Source organism: Notamacropus eugenii, chromosome 1, assembly GCF_028372415.1.
Source record: "Notamacropus eugenii isolate mMacEug1 chromosome 1, mMacEug1.pri_v2, whole genome shotgun sequence".
Taxonomy (NCBI): domain Eukaryota; kingdom Metazoa; phylum Chordata; class Mammalia; order Diprotodontia; family Macropodidae; genus Notamacropus; species Notamacropus eugenii.
In genome coordinates this window covers 708,697,543-708,717,629 of record NC_092872.1, presented here as the reverse complement: position 1 = coordinate 708,717,629, position 20,087 = coordinate 708,697,543, and the positions used below count along the sequence as shown (strand labels likewise).

At 45.6% G+C, this 20,087-nt stretch overlaps 2 protein-coding genes across 4 annotated transcripts; one reads left to right on the top strand and one right to left on the bottom strand.

Moving 5' to 3' along the window:
* Positions 1-725: 725 nt before the first annotated feature.
* Positions 726-4,222, bottom strand: NIP7 (nucleolar pre-rRNA processing protein NIP7). Its single transcript, XM_072636443.1, has 5 exons — positions 4,089-4,222; positions 3,380-3,466; positions 3,119-3,257; positions 1,853-1,993; positions 726-1,340 (listed from the first exon to the last, which is right to left on the bottom strand). The coding sequence occupies exons 1-5, from the start codon at positions 4,142-4,144 to the stop codon at positions 1,221-1,223; spliced, it is 543 nt and encodes a 180-aa protein (XP_072492544.1). The 5' UTR covers positions 4,145-4,222; the 3' UTR covers positions 726-1,220.
* Positions 4,223-4,390: 168 nt separating this feature from the next.
* COG8 (component of oligomeric golgi complex 8) lies at positions 4,391-17,330 on the top strand. 3 transcript variants are annotated; one of them, XM_072636434.1, is made up of 6 exons: positions 4,391-4,799; positions 5,567-5,774; positions 6,769-7,593; positions 8,594-8,762; positions 9,513-9,689; positions 16,705-17,330. In XM_072636434.1, exons 1-6 carry the CDS (start codon positions 4,432-4,434, stop codon positions 16,860-16,862), a joined length of 1,905 nt encoding a protein of 634 aa, XP_072492535.1. In that variant the 5' UTR covers positions 4,391-4,431; the 3' UTR covers positions 16,863-17,330. The 3 variants fall into 3 exon arrangements, with proteins under 3 accessions (XP_072492535.1, XP_072492533.1, XP_072492534.1); XM_072636432.1 differs by lacking the exon at positions 16,705-17,330 and having other exon boundaries at positions 4,392-4,799; positions 9,513-10,204; XM_072636433.1 differs by lacking the exons at positions 4,391-4,799; positions 5,567-5,774; positions 6,769-7,593; positions 8,594-8,762; positions 9,513-9,689 and adding an exon at positions 12,025-12,601.
* The last annotated feature ends 2,757 nt before the right edge of the window (positions 17,331-20,087 follow it).

Below are 20,087 nucleotides of genomic sequence, written 5' to 3'. Positions count from 1 at the left end.
AAATTAAGTGCTCTAAAAAAACCACCAAATCCTTTGGATGAAGGGGATAGATGAGTGGATATGAATGATTAATTTTGGAGCCTGTGGGGAGGGCCTTTTATTCACCTTAGTAAGGGATTGGCAAAGAATTATTTTAAAATGTGGCTGGAAAGAAGTCTTGTATGGAATAGTAGGGTGACAAGACCTATATTTAGCCAAACTAACGGCCTAGGCATTCTAAACATAAAAAAAATCAGAAGTAGGATTCCTCAACAGGTTTATCATCTATCTGGCCCTTGGCTTCAACGAAGTCCAAAGAAGGGAGAGACAAGTATCTTTTTTACCTTATTTTCTATACCCAAATGGAGTTTACCTTACCAGTAACATATCAACTTAATAGTGAGATTACACCCAGTTCCAACAAACTCCTAATCTTTCCATATAAACAATCATCAGTGGGATACAGTAGGAACATCACCAGAAAAGAAGCCATGGAAAACAAGACTGAGAAACGTGAATGTGCATGATCAGCTCTTTCAGCATGACTGATGCTTTGGTGGCAATCTGCACATAAAACTTACGAAAACACGAAGAACCTGTTTTATTCTATGGTACTGAATTCATGGAAGAACAGACAGCTAAGTGTTCAATAATCACCCGCTTAGATAAGAGCTACAAGAAACAGCTATTTGTCCTCAGTTCTAAAAAGTAGCAGGACCTATGCCAAAGAGCAAGAAGTGACTTCATTCCATATAAAACATGGTATCCAATTTAATAAGTATTAAACAAAAAAGGTCCAAAATGTCTCCCGTTTTTGCTAAACAAGAGCTCACCCTGCAGTTGCTTACAATGCTATCTCAGATTTCTACCCTACTTTTGTCTCAAGTACATTATTTTAATTTCATCCTCACAACAACCCTGTAAGGTAGGTGAATCCAGTGAAGTCCCTTGCACAAGATCACCCAATTACTAAGTGTCAGAGATGACTTTCATCATTTGGGGTGTGTTAAGCGCCTACTATGTGCCAGGCACTGTGTTAAGCACTGGATTCAGACGCATCTTCCAACTTCCAAGTCCAGCGTTTGATGCACTGCACACCCCAGTGCCTATGCAATAGGTAAAAATGGACAATAGACGAGCAAGTGTGTCCACAAGTCATGGTATAGGTTGGTAAAAAGGTGTATTTGTATTTCAGCTGCTCCCACAAGAAAAAAATCTTGGTCATGAGTCTATAAGGTGAATTAAATCAGTGTGTCTTCATGGCGCACGTATTCCCCAATGTCAGCTTGGTGAAACACGACAATTGCCATGGGGTCCACCTTCCTGCAGTCCTGTGTGGACTTGGCTGCCACACCAAAACCCTGGAGATTCAACGGAAAGGATAATGATTCACGAGGCGTTGACCACAACATCATCTCCCACACTTCATGGACTAGTGATTTTATTAATGTGGGTATGCCTTCTAAAAGATATACTCCCAAAACACAACCCTCTATGAAGTGCTCTGACCAAAAAGGCCCCAATCTCACTCCAACTGGTAGCCTTGTTGTTAATAAGCTCTCTGAACTTAACAAGGCTAGTCCTCAGACAGTCTGCCGGTGGAGTCATATGTGAAGCCTTTCTAAGCATGACAAACCCTGCCAGAAATTATGCTTTTCTGGTATAGTCTTTGAGAACCCAAGGTTACCTCTGTCACAAAGAAGCGTTACTGTAGTACCTAGGTTGAAGTTAGTTCTGAAATGTTGGCATTGCCTTTGTCTTACATGAAAACTTAGTCAATACTGTAAGACAAAACCTCTAAATTCTCTTTTCAGATGCATATAGGATATAACGTTTTTTCTTTAACACTAATGTATTTACTACTTCTACTCACCAAAGGGACATCTGCCATGGAGTACACCACTAGTCCTTGATACTGATTAGTATTTTCCGTGATTCGACCCAGGCCAGACTTTAATACATGGTTCCCATACAAGAATGACTGCTCCGCTCCAGGTTTCACCCATACTTTATACTACAAGAAAGAATATTTGTCTAAATGAGATATCAAATCAGTATGTATATTTATATCCCAATAGTTGAATGAATTGCTAGTTCTTGGGTTATTTTTCTCTTGATGGACTTTTAAAAAGAAAAACAGGTACAGAGTACAATGAAGAAGGCAATGAAAGTCCCTTCAGAAAGTCCCTTCAAATTGTTAATTTCCTGTTTCATAGGGATTAGTAATAAGAAAATACTGTCCTTGGTTATGAGGCAAAAAGGTAACAGAACCTCTAAAAACTTTGTAAAAAGATGGTTCCACTAAACAAGGCTCATTCCATTTGAATCTCCAAGGAGTCTAATTCTTCTGATCTCTGTAAGACAATGGCAAAAAGTACCTAAAATCTTCCATAAAGAAACTCTGACGTATAAGGGTAACAGCAATTGCCAACAGAAGTCAGCAGCCTAGTAAACACCAAAGACACATCTTACAATCAAAGCAGCTTTTTATAAAGTTTGGTGGTGACATAAGGTCCAGTGCTGCAAACTAAATTAAAACTTTGACTGGTCTATAACAAAGGTGAAGGGTGGGCTATATGACACACTGATTGGCAAAAGGGGTCTCCAGGGAAAATAAAGAGTTACTCAAGTTCCTCTGGAAAGTTCCATGACAGATACCACTCCCCATACCAGAGAGATCCAGTGCTAGCAAAAACATCTCCTGACCTGAACCTGAATCATCCTCTGTCCATCTTCCTTCACGCCCTCATGAGATACGACCAGCTTGCAGTCTTAAGACTGGGGTACATAAGCTCTTACAAACTCTACTGCTTAAGGCCTACAGTATTTCATTCAAATATGATCCACAGATATTCGTTTCAGCGATTACCTGAAAACTCTTAACTATTAGTCAAGCAGTAATCAGTAACCATTTTCACACCAAAAGTTACTACAGAATTTAAAATTTATGAGTACATCAGAGATCATCTACTCCAGCCCCCAAAGCTGACATTCACATCCATTTCTGCCAAAGCTAAAACCAAAGCACTTCCCACTATACCGGGACAATCAGAGCCACTAATGTGGTTCAGTCCTGGCCACTCAAGACCTCCTGCACACTGCTGAAAACAATTTCCTCCACACAGAAACAACGGCCTACCTTTGCGTAGGGTGCCAGGTAATCCAGGGCAGTGATGTGCAATCTGAACTTCTGGGTCTTGGTGAACTTCCCAAAGCAGGTCCCCAGAGACACCAACTTCTCCCGGGAGATATTTACAGCCAGCTTAAGAATCTTCTCACTGATGGGCAAAGAAGGCAAATACATGGGGTGTACCCAGCGCTCTGGGGTCCTCTCAGTCTTCCAGCCACCCGCCCACCAGCTCCAGCCCAGTTTTCCTGGCAGACACACAGACACACTCACCTGACATAGTAGACTCTGTCTTTATGGAGCCGGAAACAGTAGGTGCCATCAGGTCGGTCCACCAGCAGCTGAATGTTTTCTCCGATACTGCAAACGCAAAGGGAACCTCAATGCAGGGATTCAGGGCCAGAAGGGTCTCCCGGACCACTGAGAACAACTCCCTTTACTTATAGACAAGGAGAAGGCGGCTCAGGAAGGTTAAATGGCCTGCCGGGACAAGCAAGGGCACAGCTAGTGTCTGAGAGGATTGGAAAGCAGGTGTCCTCGATTCCTAGCAGCACGGTCCGGAGGCAGCCTGTGTCTGACGGGTGAACGCCTCTGCACTTTACGGCCAATCCATCAGCACTTAGTAAGCGCCTACTGTGTTCCAGGCACTGCGCTAAGCACCGGGGGCACAAAATTAATCCATGAACGTTAAATGCCAAGCAACGTGCGAAGCACAAAGTCAACCCACACTTACTAAGGACAAGGCCGGCCCTGCCCTCAAAGAGCTTACAGTTTAATTTGCAGATAGGGAAACTGAGGCCCAGAGTTTGCCGGGGCTCACCCGGACGGGAGGTGGGGAGCCGTGGCAGGCCCGGTTCTCCCGGCTTCCGGACTCCACGCGCCCCGGGCCCACGTGTCCCCTCCCCTAACGTTCGGCTCGGGCGGGGCCCAGCCCAGCCCCCCAAGGCCCTGCCCCGCTCCCCCTCTTTCCCATAGGCCTCACTATTTTGAGAGCTTCTGGAACAACGTGCTGGTCTCCTCTTCGGTCAGGGGTCGCATTTTGCAGTAAAGCAAACTCAGACTCGCATGCTCCCGATCGCCGGAAACGGAAGTAACTCCTCCTCCCCGCCCACATTTTCATTGGCCGCCCACCTGGCTCCTCCCTCTTCTGCCAAGAGTCCCTGACCGACTTCCACCATGTACCATAGAGGCTGGGAGGACTTCCCTAGATGGGCACCGAGCTCTGAGGAAGAACGAAAGCGCCTTCCGGAAGTGTTTTGTTCCTAGGCGACAAGAGACAGCTCAGCACTTCCGCCGGGGCGGGCGGGGCACCCGGAAGCGCCAACATGGCCGTGGTGGCGGCCGGCGGGGCGGCCGCGGCGGCAGCGCTGGGCGAGGTGGAGGATGAGGGGCTCCTGGCCTCGCTGTTCCGGGACCGGTTCCCGGAGGGACAGTGGCGCGAGCGGCCCGACGTGGGGCGCTACCTGCGCGAGCTGAGCGGCTCGGGGCTGGAGCGGCTGCGGCGGGAGCCCGAGCGGCTGGCGGAGGAGAGGGCGCAGCTGCTGCAGCAGACGCGGGACTTGGCCTTCGCCAACTACAAGACCTTCATCCGCGGCGCCGAGTGCACCGAGCGCATCCACCGCCTCTTCGGGGACGTGGAGGCCGCCCTGGGCCGCCTGCTGGGCCGCCTGCCCAGCTTCCAGCAGAGCTGCCGGTGCGGGGCCCGTGAGGGGGTGGGGAGCCCCGGGCTGCCCCCGGCCGCAGCCCTGGAGGGGTGGGGACGGACAGCGCCCGCTCCCAGGGTGACCCCGAAAGCGCCGAGTAGAGGCTAGCATTCGTGATTCTTTAAAATGCTGAATGACAATAAATCCCGGAGCTGCCGCTCGCTCCTTGGGATTCCAGGAACAAGGCCCCCAACAGGCCGAGCCTCTTGTTTCCTCCTCTGTAAAATGTTGAGATTGGGACTAGGAGATGCCTAGCCACCTTCCAGCCTCAGGTTCGATAAATAGGAAAAACTGAAGGAATGACGCGTTTACCAAGGGCTTGCGCTTTGTTTCGACCGCACTTGAGAAACGAAACGCATCGTTTATTACCGTAATTTAGACCAGTGATGATGAAGATCATGATAATGGCAACAATTTCTCTGCCACTTTTAGGGCGAATGAGCGTTGTCCGCGCAGCAAGTTTGTGAAGGAAGGAGTTCGCTTTGTTTTACTGATGAGGAAACAGAGGCTAGGAGAGGTGGTGATTTATCCAGCCTCATCCAACAAATATTTTAGTTGACATGTGAACCCCAGCATCCTGATTCCAGCAGGCAGGTCTTTTTTCTACTGCACCGTGCTGGCATTTCTGTTGGATGTGAATAGAAAATTTTAAGCTCTTTGTCCTGAACTTGAGTGAAAATGTGAGGTAATTGGGAAACCCACTTGATTAACCATTTGAAGCTTTGGACTCATGTGTTTATCCCTTGATTTGCAATAGGAACTTTGTGAAGGATGCAGAAGAGATTGGTTCTAACCGCCATATGAATACTTTGACCCTGAACCGGCACACAGAGATCTTGGAAATCTTGGAGATCCCTCAGTTAATGGACACCTGTGTTCGAAATAGCTACTATGAGGAGGCTCTTGAGCTTGCAGCCTATGTGCGCAGACTGGAAAGAAAATATTCTACCATCCCTGTTATCCAGGTATCACCAGTGTTGTCATAATCTTGCCACATTGGATCTTGGGTCTCTGGTGTTCTTAATCCCCTACCTAACCATGCTTGGGAACATTAGATAGAAACCCTTTAGTGTATTTACTTTATTATGTATTATTGTGAGAAGTGATCTGGAGTATAAATTGAAATTTGGCTTTTCTGGCAATTTATAAAATAGATCTTCAGAAAATTTAGTTTCAGAATTCTATGAAGCATGGGAATCAGTTAGCAAATACAAAAATGATGGCTGCGTGCAAAGTAGTGTCAGGCACAAACGCTACTCAAGGTGCTTACGTAAGATACCAAAAAGGTAAGTATTACAGACAATATCAGATACATTATTAGGAAATTAGGAAACAAGGGACCTTGTCAGGTCTGAAGGATTATAATTAACCTGGGAGATCAGAAGGCTTCTTGAAGGAGGTGGCATTGGACTTCAGTTTTAAAGCATAGTGAGTAGTACAAATTAGAGGCCAGCAGGTGTGACTGCACTCCAAGCATAGAAAGCCCCCTGAACCAGGGCTCAGGGGCATAGGTACACCATATTTGTTCAGGCAGCAAAGCATTTTCTGATTTGGCTGGAATGAAAAGCTTGTGGATGTTTAGAAGCTGGGCGGGTGCCAGGTTGTAGAGACTTTGGAATGTCAGATAAAGAAGTTTGATAAAATGAATTAGAAAACCTCTTCCCCACTTTGGCACAACCATAATTTGTATGTGAGAGGCAGTGTGGTGTAATGGATAGAGAGCCAGCCTTGGAGTCAGAAAGGCTTACCTCTGAGACATCTTAGCTGTGTGACCCCTGTACAACTCATTTAACATCTCAGTGCTCCCAGGCCACCCACTAACGTTATAATTTGCAGAGTAGGTCCCAATCTTTGTTGCTAGAAAAAAGATTTTTAATGGGAGTTTCCCATACTAAGGAAGATATTTAAAAAACAAACTCTGATCATTTCTCCACTAACCATTTCTGCTACAATTTGCAGGGCATTGTTAATGAGGTCCGTCAATCTATGCAACTGATGCTTACCCAGTTGATCCAACAACTTCGAACCAATATCCAGCTCCCTGCCTGTCTCCGAGTTATCGGCTATCTTCGTCGAATGGACATTTTCACAGAGGCTGAGTTGCGAATCAAATTCTTACAGGCCCGAGATGCATGGCTGCGTTCCATCCTGACCTCCATTCCCAACGAGGATCCTTATTTTCATCTCACCAAGACCATCGAGGCATGTCGTGTCCACCTTTTCGACATCATTACACAGTACCGTGCCATATTTTCTGATGAGGACCCATTGCTCCCGCTGGCTGCCGGTGAGCCATCAGTGAACGAGAGCGCCATCTTCCATGGCTGGGTGTTGCAGAAGGTCTCACTGTTCCTGCAGGTGTTGGAGAGTGACCTTCAGCGAGGAGGTGGTAGCCGCCTGGATTCACTGCTTGGCCAGTGTATGTACTTTGGCCTCTCCTTCAGCCGAGTAGGGGCTGATTTTCGGGGCCAGCTTGCACCTGTGTTCCAGCAGGTTGCTTTGAATACTTTCAAAAAAGCAGTTCAAGAAGGTGTAGAGAAGTTTCAGGATGAAATGAATTCTTATACTCTCATTTCTGCTCCTGCTGCACTGCGGAGTGCGATTCCTGCTGCTGTCCCCGTGACTCAGCCTGGAACCTTGCAACCCCCCATGGGACTGCTGGACTTTCCACCCCTGGCTTGTTTCCTTAACAACATTCTGGTTGCGTTCAATGACTTGCGTCTCTGTTGTCCTGTGGCTCTGGCTCAGGATGTAACTGCCTCTTTAGAGGATGCCCTTGGCAAGGTGGGAAATAGCAAGAATCATAGTGGAATCCTTCTTTTCTAGGGATGAGTTGGAAGGTTTAGCAAATCTTTCCCTCCTTCTCCCCCTTTGAAATTCCCCTTCTTCCAATCATATTTTATTTGTAGATATGACTTTGTAAAATAGTCATGCAAGGTCCTAGGTGAGAAGCTCTGGCTACTAGCCAGACTTGTGGATTGGAGGAGGTTCTGAACTGTCATACGTACTGACTTCTGGTCAAATACTAATTTTTTGATTATAGTGGTACTATTTCCTAGCACTCTTTTCTTTTTTATACATACTTCCCTAGAACTGTACTCTTTATTTTCCTTGCCCTCTTGTTTCAGTGTTGGTTTTCCCTTTGTTCTCCCAGTGTGAGTAACCATTCTGGAGAATATAGCCAGACATAGGGTAGTGAATTATGGTTAAAAATAAGCCTTTCTCTAGGCTACAGTGAATAAGACTTAGAACTTGGCTGGTGTCTGTCTTAGCTAGGTGGAAACTTGACCATGGATTCAGCCCCTGGAGCCATTTCTGGTGAGGAGGGAGATGGGATATCTTGCCATGTTTCTGTCTCTTCTCCCCTGCGGTTTCCTGAATTTGATGTTGCCTGAAAGAGCAAAACTCAGTAGGAAATATTTTTATTTCTTGCTTCCTTTTTTTGGGTCCATTACAGTTTAGGCTTATTCTTGTGTTGGAAATAAGCCATTTGCCATGTTATCTGCATATGTGTTGCATTGGGATTGATTTCATTGATACTATGCTATGCTGCTAAGAACTAGATCAGCAAATCAACAAGCAGAGATTGCTGTGAAGGTGGGGTGATTTTAGGAGCTTGATCATTTGGAGTTTGCATATTAAATGCAATGCATCAGGTTTTTAAGCTGTTTTTCTGCCTACAAGTTTGCCTATTGTGTTTACATAGTACAGCAACTTAGGGCTTGGCAGTGCTTGTAGAATGTGCCTCATGTGATTAAAGACAGTGTTGGGTTTTTTTTTTTAGGTAACAAAAATAATATTGGCTTTTCACCGGGCAGAGGAGGCAGCCTTCAGTAGCCGGGAACAAGAGCTCTTCGTCCAGTTCTGCACTGTTTTCCTGGAAGACTTGGTCCCTTACCTAAATCGCTGTCTCCAAGTCCTCTTCCCGCCAACCCAGATAGCACAGATTTTGGGTAGGAGATTGAGAGCAATGCTTTTCTATACTTGACCTTTTTGTTTCTGTTTATGCCATGGATTCTCATCTGAAGAATGGTATCCATCTCTGCTGAGAGTGACAAGAAAGTGAGCATTCATGGGCAGTTTCAGGACCAGCACATCTCACTGTTCACTTTTTCCTTATAATCACTTCAGTCATTCTGTGGGGATACTCGTTGGCTGTAATGATTTACCATGCATGGCTAGTGGGTCCAGCTCTGCCAGAGTTGTTCGTTATTTGTAGCCCATTGCAAAGCATGCTTTTTGTTATAGGTAACTGCACAGGCAGATGGAGTGAGTGAGCATTATTTATAGTTCTTATTGTGTGCTGAGTATCATGCTAAGATTACATGGACAGCCAAAAAGGCAGTCCCTGTCCTCAAGGAGCTTACATTTCACTGGCAAAACACAATGGCAAGGTGGGGGTCAGGAGAAGTATGGAAATCATCTGGCAAATCCTGGGCTGGTCCAGGTTTGAGGAGAGCATGGCTGACATGAGTAATCAGTCATATGGAGATTCTGGGAAGGAACCTGCCACTTGGAAAGGGAAGAGACTGGGAACAGAATTGCCGGTGTTAGAGGGGACGTTATGCGCTGGTGTGTCTCTAAAGATGTTGTCATGTATCTTACTGCTTCTCTGTGGGCAGATATTCTTTGTTTTACTCTGAGTAATTTGCCTCTTTTCTCTTTACTCCATTTTTCCCCACCTCCCTCACCTTTTGAACCAGGTGTTCCACCCACTCAGCTCTCCAAGTTCGGAAACCTTGGACATGTCAATATCCAAATCATCCAGGAGCCGTTGGCTTTTATCTTGCCAAAGAAAGAGGCAGTTTTCCTATTGGATGAGAAAGGGCTGGCACAAGAGATCATTGCTCCAGCTCTAGAACTTACAGACCAGGAAGCCAGTCTGGCATCTGCTCCTGAAGCCTCCCTAGAGAATACAGAAGAAGAAGAAAGAGCTTTGGGAGACCCTTCACCATCTGACCCTCCTTCCACTGGGACCACCTAGTGCAAGAGTAGCTAGTACCTACTCCTTAAACTTCTGCATGGTTTCAGACCCATGCCTCCTGGAGTCAGTAATTTCTTGACTGGATACACATCCCAAGACCCAGTTCCATCTCCAAGCTCTGTCTGACCCTGTCCTGCAACTTGAACTCTTTTCCCAGAATCTGAGTGGGAATAGATTATATGCAGGGACTTGGTAGGAAGAAGGTTTGTTAATGGTGCTGTGGCCTAACCACATTGACTTCTTATGATTGAATTTATCCCTAGGCCTGTGGCCTTTTTTCTGAGATAGTCTCTAAGATGATATAGGAGTACACATACATATAAAGGAAGTCGTGGAGTAACTCTTTGAGTTTGAAAACGGATTGGGTGGTATATAAAGATATATAATAATAAATAAATATTTTAGCCATGATGACTGATTTATTCAATATGCTTTTGCTGCTCTTACTGCTAATAGCTAACGTCAGTATAATGCTTAAAAGGTTTGCAAAGTGCTTTACATTGATCATTTGATCTTCACAACTCCCCTGTGAGATAGGTGGTGTTGCTTTCCCCGTTTTACACCTGAGGAAAGGTTCCTTAGTTAACCCAGGCCACTTCAGTTAGTAAATGTCTGAGGCAGGATTCTGACTTGGTCCTTCTTGACTGTAAGTTCCACCCTCTGTCCACCAGGACCCGTAGTTACTTTTTCATCTTACATGAATCACTGTAAAAGGAGCATGATGGACTAGATCAAGGATCGATAACTTGTGTGTGTGTGTCCTAGCAGTCAGAATACTGTTTCAAATGTATAAAAAAAGATACATAGGACTACAAAGGAAACCAATTATAGTTATTAAAATATTTTTTAAAAAACAAGGTCACACAAACATAGCCAATGCAGCCAAAGTGAGAAGGAAAGCAGAAAACTGGGAAAATATGGCAAATTTCTCAAGTATACAAGGAACTGAGCCAAATTGATAAGAAATAAAAGCCATTCCCCAATTGATAAATGGTTAAGGAATGTGAATAGGCAGTTTTCAAGAGAAGAAATCAAAGCTATTGGTAGTCATGAAAAAAATGCTCTCACTTGTGAATAGTAAGAGGACTATAAAACTATCAAGTACCATCTCACACCCATCAAATTAACATGACAAAAGAAAAATGAGGAATGCTGAAGGGGATATGAAAAAACAGGTATGTCACAATGGATAGAACACAGCCTGGCATGAAGACCTAAGTTCAAACCTAGCCTCGGATACTTCCTAGCTGTCTGACCCTGGACAAGTCATTTAACCCTGTTTGCCTCAGTTTAATCATCTGTCAAATGAGCTGGAGAAGGAAATGGCAAACCATTCCAGTATCTTTGCCAAGAAAACTCCAAAGGGGCTCAGGAATAATCAGAAACAGTAACAATGAGCTTGGTTGGAGCTGCGAATCTATAACCAAACAGTTGTCAAACTGCATACCTTTCGACCCTGCAACAGTGCTACTAAGTCTTTATCCCAAAGAGCTCAAAGAAAAAGAGAAGGAATCCTAAATGTATAAAAATATAGCAGCTTTTTTTTTTTTATGATGGCAAAGAACTGGAAATTGAGTTGTCCATTCATTGAGGAATGGCTGAATTAGCTGTGATATATATATACACACACACACAAATATATGTATATATATATATACACACACATACATATCTGTTTACTGTGATGAATTACTGTTGTCCTGTAAGAAATGGAGCAGGATGTTTTCAGAAAAATCTGGAAAGACTTATATGACCTGCAAAGTGAAATAAGCAGAACCAGAACTTTGTACACATAGCTACTCTGCTGAAGACAATGAATGATTCAAGATAATTCCAGAGGACCTGTGTTGAACAGTGCTATTCAATTCCAGAGAACGAGGGTCGACGGAAGCACTTTTTGGGGAGGTGGGGCGGGGAACAGTTGGTATGGAACTATGCTTTGTATGTCTTTACATGTATAATTGATACCATGTTGCCTTCTCAAAGGGTGGGAGACTGCGACAGGGGAAGGGAGAGAAATTGTAACTTAAAATTTAAAAAAACCCAGAATGTTGACAGTAACAAACCAAAGTAAAAAAAAAAAAATTAAACTAAGTGCACAGACGCCAGGTTTAAGAACCTTAACCTATAACTCCAAGTTCTCCCCCTCTGCACTTAGGACTTCCCAGCTGAGAAGCCCGGGAGGCGGTTGGGAACTACATCTCCCAGCGTCCTCAGCAGTGGCAGCGGAAGTGGCGCGCCCGCCGGCCGGGGTTCTGACAGCCATGGGTCGGTCGTGGGAGAAGCTGCTGGCCCTGGCGCGGGGCTGCGGTGGCGCGGGGCCGTGGGTCGCGGGCTCCGCGCCTATCGTGGAAGGTCCTGCGCTGCGCCGCCCGTGGGCTCGCGCCGTGCGTCGCTGGCTGCTGCGGCCGCCCGAGCCGCCGTACAGACACGTGTGCCAGGTGGGGGAGCCAGCGCTTCGGGCCGTGGCGGCGCCCGTGGATCCCGCGCAGCTGGCGGGGCCCAAGGCGCAGGCGCTGGTGGCGCGCCTGGTGCACGTGATGCGCGCGCAGGGCGCCGTGGGGCTGAGCGCGCCGCAGCTGGGCGTGCCGCTGCAGGTGCTCGCCGTGGAGTTCCCCGAGCGCCTGCTCGCCTGCTACCCGCCGGTCGTGCGCCAGGCACGTCGCATGGCCCCCTGCCCGCTGCGCGTGTTCGTCAACCCGCGCCTGCGCGTGCTCGACGCCGCCCTCGACTCCTTCCCCGAGGGCTGCCTCAGCGTGGCGGGCTTCGTGGCGTGCGTGCCTCGGTGCCGGGCCGTGGAGATCGAAGGTGCGGGCTGGGTGGGGGAGAGGGAGAGCAGCCACGAAGCGCCTACCCGGGGCGGGCGCCGTGCCAAGCTCTCTGCGACTCAGGAGCTCTGGGCCGAATGGGAGAGACACCCGGCCAACCCGAGAGGCGGGATGACTGGGGCGGGCGTAGGCCCGGAGGGAAGGCGGGAAGACGAAGGGGCTGGGAAAAGCCGCTTGCAGAAGGCGGGATTTTAGCTGGCACTCGAAGGAAGCCAGGAGTGAGAGCATTCCAACCGGTTACCTTCAGCCTTAGAAAGCCCAGGGAGGCCAGTGTGGGCACTGGGGCATCGTGCCTGGTCCAGTTCTAGGACTTTTGTGTAGGAAGCCTCCCCAGCTGGATCTCCGCTGGGGCCAGGACCAGAGATACAAAGTTACATCTTCAGTGGGGAGGCAACATTGACGCATGCCAGTAGTTAGATACAAATGTTTGTACGGAGTAAATACAGTGTAATTGTAGTTTGGACCCTCTCCGGTCTGTTCTGTGCTTCTGTCAAACTGCTTTCCAGTTTTGTTTTGGTTTTTTTTTTAGCAGTTTTTGTCAAATAGTAAATTCTTGCGTTTATCAAACACTGTAAATTACCTACTGAGTATTGTGTAGCTAATCTTTTCCACTGATCCACCACTCTTATTTCTTAGAGAGTACCACATCGTTTTGATGATTAGTGCTTTATAATACAGTTTGAGATCTGGTATGAGAGGCCACCTCCCTTCATTTTTTTTTATTAATTCTCTTGATATTCTTGATCTTCTGGATGAATTTTTTTACTATTTTTTTCTAGCTATTAAGTAATTTTTTGTTAGTTTGTGTCAACAGGACCAGAACTGGTAACTCACCTATGAGTGGCCAGAGCGGAACAAAGCAGGCTTAGAGAGACCGAATAATCAGGAACCAAATGGAAGTTTAATTTATTTCAGAGTGAGGAAAAGAGATTGCAAGCGGAAGGCCTTCTCCCGAGAAGAGTTTAACATGCTGGGGCAAAAGCAGGGCTTACATATGTGAAAGGGGCTGGACCACAACACAATCATTCTTAGGTCTTGAGTAAGCAATTCCCCATGGTTCACATTTCTTGGGCGTGGGTCTGGGAACAGTCTCTCAAGTCTTTAAGGGTCCTCGAGCCTTGTGATTGTTCAGTGGGGTACAGCAGGAACAAGAGTGCAATACCTGGTTCAGCTCACTTGGCAGTTAAAAGAGATGTGATGAATGGCTTTAGGCTGCTTTAGTATGTTGGCTCTCAGGTCCCTGGGAAATAGAGGGGGGCTCAAACAAATCTAAGTAGTTATTGATTAAATAAATCCATCAGGGAATACCTGGTGCTAGTCAAAGCAGTACATATTGCCAGAGGGTAAGATCATCCAGAGTGCAAAGATTGTTATTATGTCAAGCTCAGCTTATTATGCCTGCTTACTGGGCCTTTGTTCTGGGAAACAGAATACCTTGCATTTGATCGATAATGAAAAACAGAATTCTTTAGCACCCACATACTAGCATGGATTAATTTAGCAGATTAGTAAGCTCTCACCTAGGAGAGCCTGAAGGATGGGATGCTGGACTGCTACATTTTGGTAGAGAGAAAGGGTTGGGAAAGGGCCATGCACCATTAGGTGCTGCCCGGAAGGGAAGGTGGTACAGAGGACCCTCCACCCCCACCCCGAGTACTTTAGACCAGAGAGTCTTTAAACTTTTGTAATCATGTACACCCTCAGATCTTTTGAACCCAACCCTCCAATATGTGTCTTTGTTAATTTACACATTACATACCTGTACTACTAAGGGGCAGTGTAATATAGTGTCTAGAGAGCTGACCTTGAAGCCAGGAAGCTCTGAGTTCATGTTTTGGCCCTAGGACCCTGGAACATCATTTCACCTTGGAACTGTAGAGGGCTGTCTAGAGCAGCAGGTGGCAGAGAAGGTACTGATCCCCTTGGGAGAGAGAGCTCCCTGTTCTGAGGAGAGCACAGGTGTAGGGCATGGCCCTGCTGCTGCACTAATATAACGTACTTTATAAAACAAACAAAAAAGTAGAAATGTTTTAAAATGACATAAAGGGCTAGGTTTTCTAGAGCACTTTAAGGGGGAGGAAGCACTTTACAAGTGTAATTTCATTTGATCCTCTCTAAGGTAGGAGCAATTATTCCATTAATTTCCATTTATCAAATGAGATAATCCACATTTAGTGCATTGCAGCCCTTAAAGTAGCATGTAAGTGCTAGTTTTTATTAATTATTTACTGAAACTGAGGCAGATAAGTGACTTGCCCAGGGTCACAGTCACTTAAGTGACAGAGGCTGGATTTGGCCTCAGGTTTTTCCAACTCCAGGCCCAGTGCTCTGTCCACTGGTCCATTAAGCTGATAAAATAACATTAGAGTAAAAAAGAAGCCATTGGCTTTTAGGGAGTAGGGGAGTAACATGATCTATCCAGCACCTAAGGAAAATCACTTTGGCAGCTTTGTGAAGAGTGTGGGGAGAGACCAATTAGGAGGCTCTAGAGGAGTGGCCTGACTGGGGGAGGGGAGGGAGAAATGTGGCTGCAGCAGCTGCCCTAGTGGTAAAGAGAAGGGAGCAGATATGAAGGGACGAGAAGGTGGAGATTTGTAGATATCGGGTGAAAGTGAGGAGCCAGAGATGACCCCAAGACTGGGAAAACCTGAGTGGCTGGAAGGATAGTGGTGCCCTCAACAGTAATAGGAAAGTTTGGAAGATGAGTGGATTTGAGGAGAAGGTAATCTAATATCTGCAGTTCAGACCACAGCCCATGCAGGCTAGGGTGGCAACTAGGAGTCACAGTGGGCAGTGCTGGACTTGGAATCAGGAAGACCTGAGTTCAAATGCAGCTTCAGAAACTTACTAGGGAAGTCACCTAATTTCTGCCTCAGTTTCTTTATCTGTAAAATAGGGAAAATAATAGCCAGGAAGGTCAAATGGTATTAACATACAGTGCTTCACAAACCTTAAAGCACTGTACAAATGCTATTGTGACTCAGTCTGTCCTGCCCCAAATTAAAAGGAGGTGGGTAGAGTCCTTGCCCAAGCCAGGAGATGTCCTGTGGGGCAGGGGTTAAAAACCAGAATATTTGCAAAGGCACCGTGCAGCTGCTGTGGGTAGTGCATGCACAACAAATGGAGGGGGAAGCAGTTTAGAGGGGTAAGGATAAGTGTGGTGACAAGTCCCACAATGGGCTAAAGTAACAAAGGTGAACTGGGACCTCTCTTCCCACCCTGTTTGAGTGATCACATACTTCTTACGGTCAGACATGGCCCCACTTTGGAGACTACTGCTTTAGACAGCCAGAGGCATACCTTGAAGCACCTACAAAAAGAGGAGGAAGGAGGAGGGCATGGAGAAAGATGAAAAGTGGTCACTCACTGAAGACAGAGGGCACAACCTGCTGCTCCCTTTGGTGTGTCCTTAAGAACACATCATCTGCATGTGCTGCTTTCCCAACTCTGAACAGTCTTTGTGTTCTTGCATTAATGGGGTACAGCTAGCATGTGGGAAATCCAAACATTCTTTGCACTATTTCAGGCTTTACCTGTTGGTCAGGGTCCTGAACTGAGCTCAGACAAAAGGGCATTAGATAGGATGAAGTCTTGGATCTATCTTAAACGAACTACTCCGTCTCAGTGGGTCAGAAGGAGGAAGTAAAGGAAAACAGCGTTTATCTTTATAGGATTCTATAGTATTTGTAGGCTTCTGAGCTGGCTAATACACCTGCCTTAAGTTCCAAGTATTGGGGTGGTGGTAGCTAAGAAGATGTAGGTAGGCTAGAAGAGGAAAAGCAAAAGGAAAGAGAAGCCGCTTGGGAAATGACAGGTAGCTCTCCCATCCCCTGGCTGTGCTCTGAGTCCAAGAACTCTCAGAGATGGGTACAGGGCTGAATACCAGGTGAGAACTGCAGCAGTTTTGTAGGACGAATGCAAACTCCTTTTTCTGAATTCTGTTCTTTAAAATGCCATGTCTTTAGTCAGCAAGGAGAATGTGGGAGAGCCTTCAGTAGGATGGGGGGGCGGGGAGTGAGCATAGGAAGAGATGGAGAATTGCATTGCTCAGTGTTTTCACTAGCGCAATGAATTTCGTTGCAGGGTTAAATGAAAATGGAGAATCTGTGGTATGGCAGGCCAGTGGGTGGCTTGCCCGGATTATTCAGCATGAGATGGACCACTTGCAAGGCTGTCTCTTCATTGACAAAATGGACAGCAAGACTTTTACAAATGTACGGTGGATGGAAGTAAATGACTGAAGTCCTCATCTCCAGAACAAATTCGGAAAAAGCATCTTCCAGTAGCCATAATTTTAGGCCAGCCATGTTTGAAGTCAGTGCTGTGCTTGGCCTGCATTCTGCTGATCACAACGGTTATTGATTTACGTACTGATTGAAGGAACATCTGTAATGAAATTAGTGCTGTGGGCAAAATATGATCTCCACTTTTGAAAAGGAATAATTGTTGCTTGGAGATAATCTAATAAAAGAGGCAACGTATAGTGTATAAGAGGCTTGCCTTGAGTTAGGAAAACCTGGGTGAATCTTGGCTCTGAAAATATGGCAGCTGTTTGACCAGGGACAAGTCACACAAATGCTTAAACACTCCCTGCTGAGAACCAGAAACCTGGTCCATAGGCTTCAGTGGAAGGCCTGTCCACACTGGGAGCTCCATAACGTAAAATTATAAATCCAAACAAGAAAATAAAAATAAACTTATTGAGTGGACATACTTTTCCTGAAAATTTTCTAGAAGCGAGCATAAACACATATACACACACTGTGATTGGCATTGCTTACTGCATGATTTTTACAAGACTTGTAAAACCAAAGCCAAAAACTGGCCATAACGGTAAACAACTATAAAGCATTTTGCAAAAAGCCCAATTTAAATGCCTAAATAACCACTTTAGCTCTCAAATACTCCTGTTGGCAACCCACTCTTATGTCATAGGATTTGAAGTTTTCTCCATTTACCAAAGGGGCCATCTGGGACGGAGGAAAGAGGATAAAATCTCTGCAAAGCCTAGTCACCATGAGGTCTCAGGATAAACTCACTTCTTTCCTCACATAAGTAGAAGTGCATAGGGACAGGAGCACTGCAGAATAAGGGGTAAGCTCACTGGTTTGGGCATCATTATGTTTTTAAAAATTAATTTATTTGTTTTCAGTTTTCTACAATCATTTCCATGTCTTAGATTTTCTAGCAGGGGTTCTTAGGGTAACTATCACAGGCCCCTTCTCAGAATAATATTTTTTAAAACATAAAATACATAGGATGGCAAAAGAAACCAACTACCCTGAAATAGTTATTAAAATTTCTTAAGAAGTTTCTCAGCCCTAGGTTGAGAATCTGCAGTGGAACCACTCCTACTGTCAGTGGTTTCTTGTGAGTCGGCCTCCTGAGGAGATGGACGGAAGGGCGCCCAGTCCAGGAATCAGGAGACCTGGCCATCGGTCCTGGATCTACCTCTTGAACACCCTCATTTTTACATTCTTGTTGAATATTTTTGAAGAAAAAAGAACACTCTATGATCCAATCAGGTTGAACTGCTAGAGAAAAAACTGCAGGAATGTGTCAGAGATGCCAAGCTCCAACTAGAGAATATTTTGCCAGTGGGGCCCATCCACAAAGCTTAGCATCAAACTGTTCAAAGGAGTAAGATACTAGTCCTGGTCCCCGTTCAATCAGATGCTTAATGAGAAGCTGTTATTCATGCTCACCCTGCAAATTTTTACAGGTTCGTAATGTAGCCGTCCACCTACTTTAAGTTTTTGTCCTTTAACATCAACCCTAGAATACTAAAAATCAGAAGCCATCCTCTTGCTGCTCCTCAGCTAGTAGCATTTGGCTCATTCACTGATGGCAGTTCAATATTTGGAGGATGAGTTGGGGGATGATCCTCTTCCCAATAAGTGTTGCTTAATAATGGAGAGTGCTTGATCCAAGTTACTGTGTAAGTCATTTAACCTTAGAGTCTGATCTGTATAATCTGGCTGTGTAACTACCTGCCCCAAGGTGGTTGTGAGCAAAGTGCTTTACAAACCTAATGCCTATAGATGTGAATTACAGAATCTGGACAAGGAAGGTCAAATGCTCTATGACCGTATTAGTTAGGAATATGGGCATAATTCCTAAAATGGGTTAGGGCCAGTTCTTGCCTCAGTGAGGCTAATGACCATAATGGGATCATTTTCTCTGAACAGTGTCTTGCAGTACCACAGAACTTAGTGCTTGATCACTGCAGGCCTGTGAGGTGGGCAGCCAGGTCCTACCGAATGTCTCAGGGCTCTCCATTTTTTACACTATGTTTACAGACATGGTTTATGTAAAAAGCTGTTCTGGGCTGTGGTTCATGTTACTTATTTTCCAGGATATACCTCTGTGACTTGCCTTTCTCCTTATGGAAGATTTAGCCTATATATTCAGATCTTTGGAGCTTAATGATGCCAAGCCAGTGTGGTCAGGCAGAACTGAATTCCATTTTTCCCACACTACTTTCATCCTTTCCCCAAGGAGACCACTTACCTCAGTTCTCAAAAGTCAGTGGTGACCTTGGTTGTTGGGTCCCTTTTTCTAGCAGGTGGGCACAAACAATGCCCAAGTGAGTACATATAGTGGTACACGTACTAAGACCTTCCCAGAAGACTCTACCATTCAATGAGAGGTGCCTAGGGAGGGGTGGAATGAACTAGGGTATCATGGCATGACACTGATCCTGGGAAGAAAGGGAGGGTAGAATTTGTAATGCTCACTGGAACTTAGTGGGGTCATCATGGCAAGGCTAAGATTGGTAAATGCCAGTGGCCAATCCAGAGTGTGGTTGAGTAGAGTGTGGGGGAAGGGTATCATGGTGTTCATCTTTCATTTCATTAGGTATGGCCTTGATTTATGAAGCTGCTATCCAGAGGTTTGACATTTCGGAGTTAGTGCTGCTATAGATCCCAAGGGGGAAAGGACATAGTTACATAGTCATCACCATAGTACAAAGACACCATTCTCCTTTTCTCTGTCATCATTCCATTGGTTCTTGCAATAATGGCCTCCGTGTCACCACAGGAAAATATTCCACTTGCCCAAGTAGTTTTCACCAGCTTTGTATTCTGATCTGACAGAAGTCTCAGAAAATGGAAAGCCAGCCCAATGCGGGATGGTAACTTAGAGCACAAAGCCATGTGCATGTAAGAGTGGAGAGTATAGGAGGAAGAGGCCATGCAACTGATGAGTCTGGAGATTTTTTTATGGAATGAAATCTTTTGAAAACAGTATCAAATAAAGCGAGTTGGCCGACGGGCAGACTCTCATCTGCTCCTCAAACATGTTTGTAAAGGTCAATGTTTAAGTTAAAGGTTAAATGTCTACGTTAAAGATAGGTGGCAATGTCAAGACCAGCATCCCAAAGAAATAGTTAACACCTGGTGAACAGAATTGTGGCACCCCAAAGTGTCTGTGATAGCCAGTCAGATGTACATATGCTTAAGAAA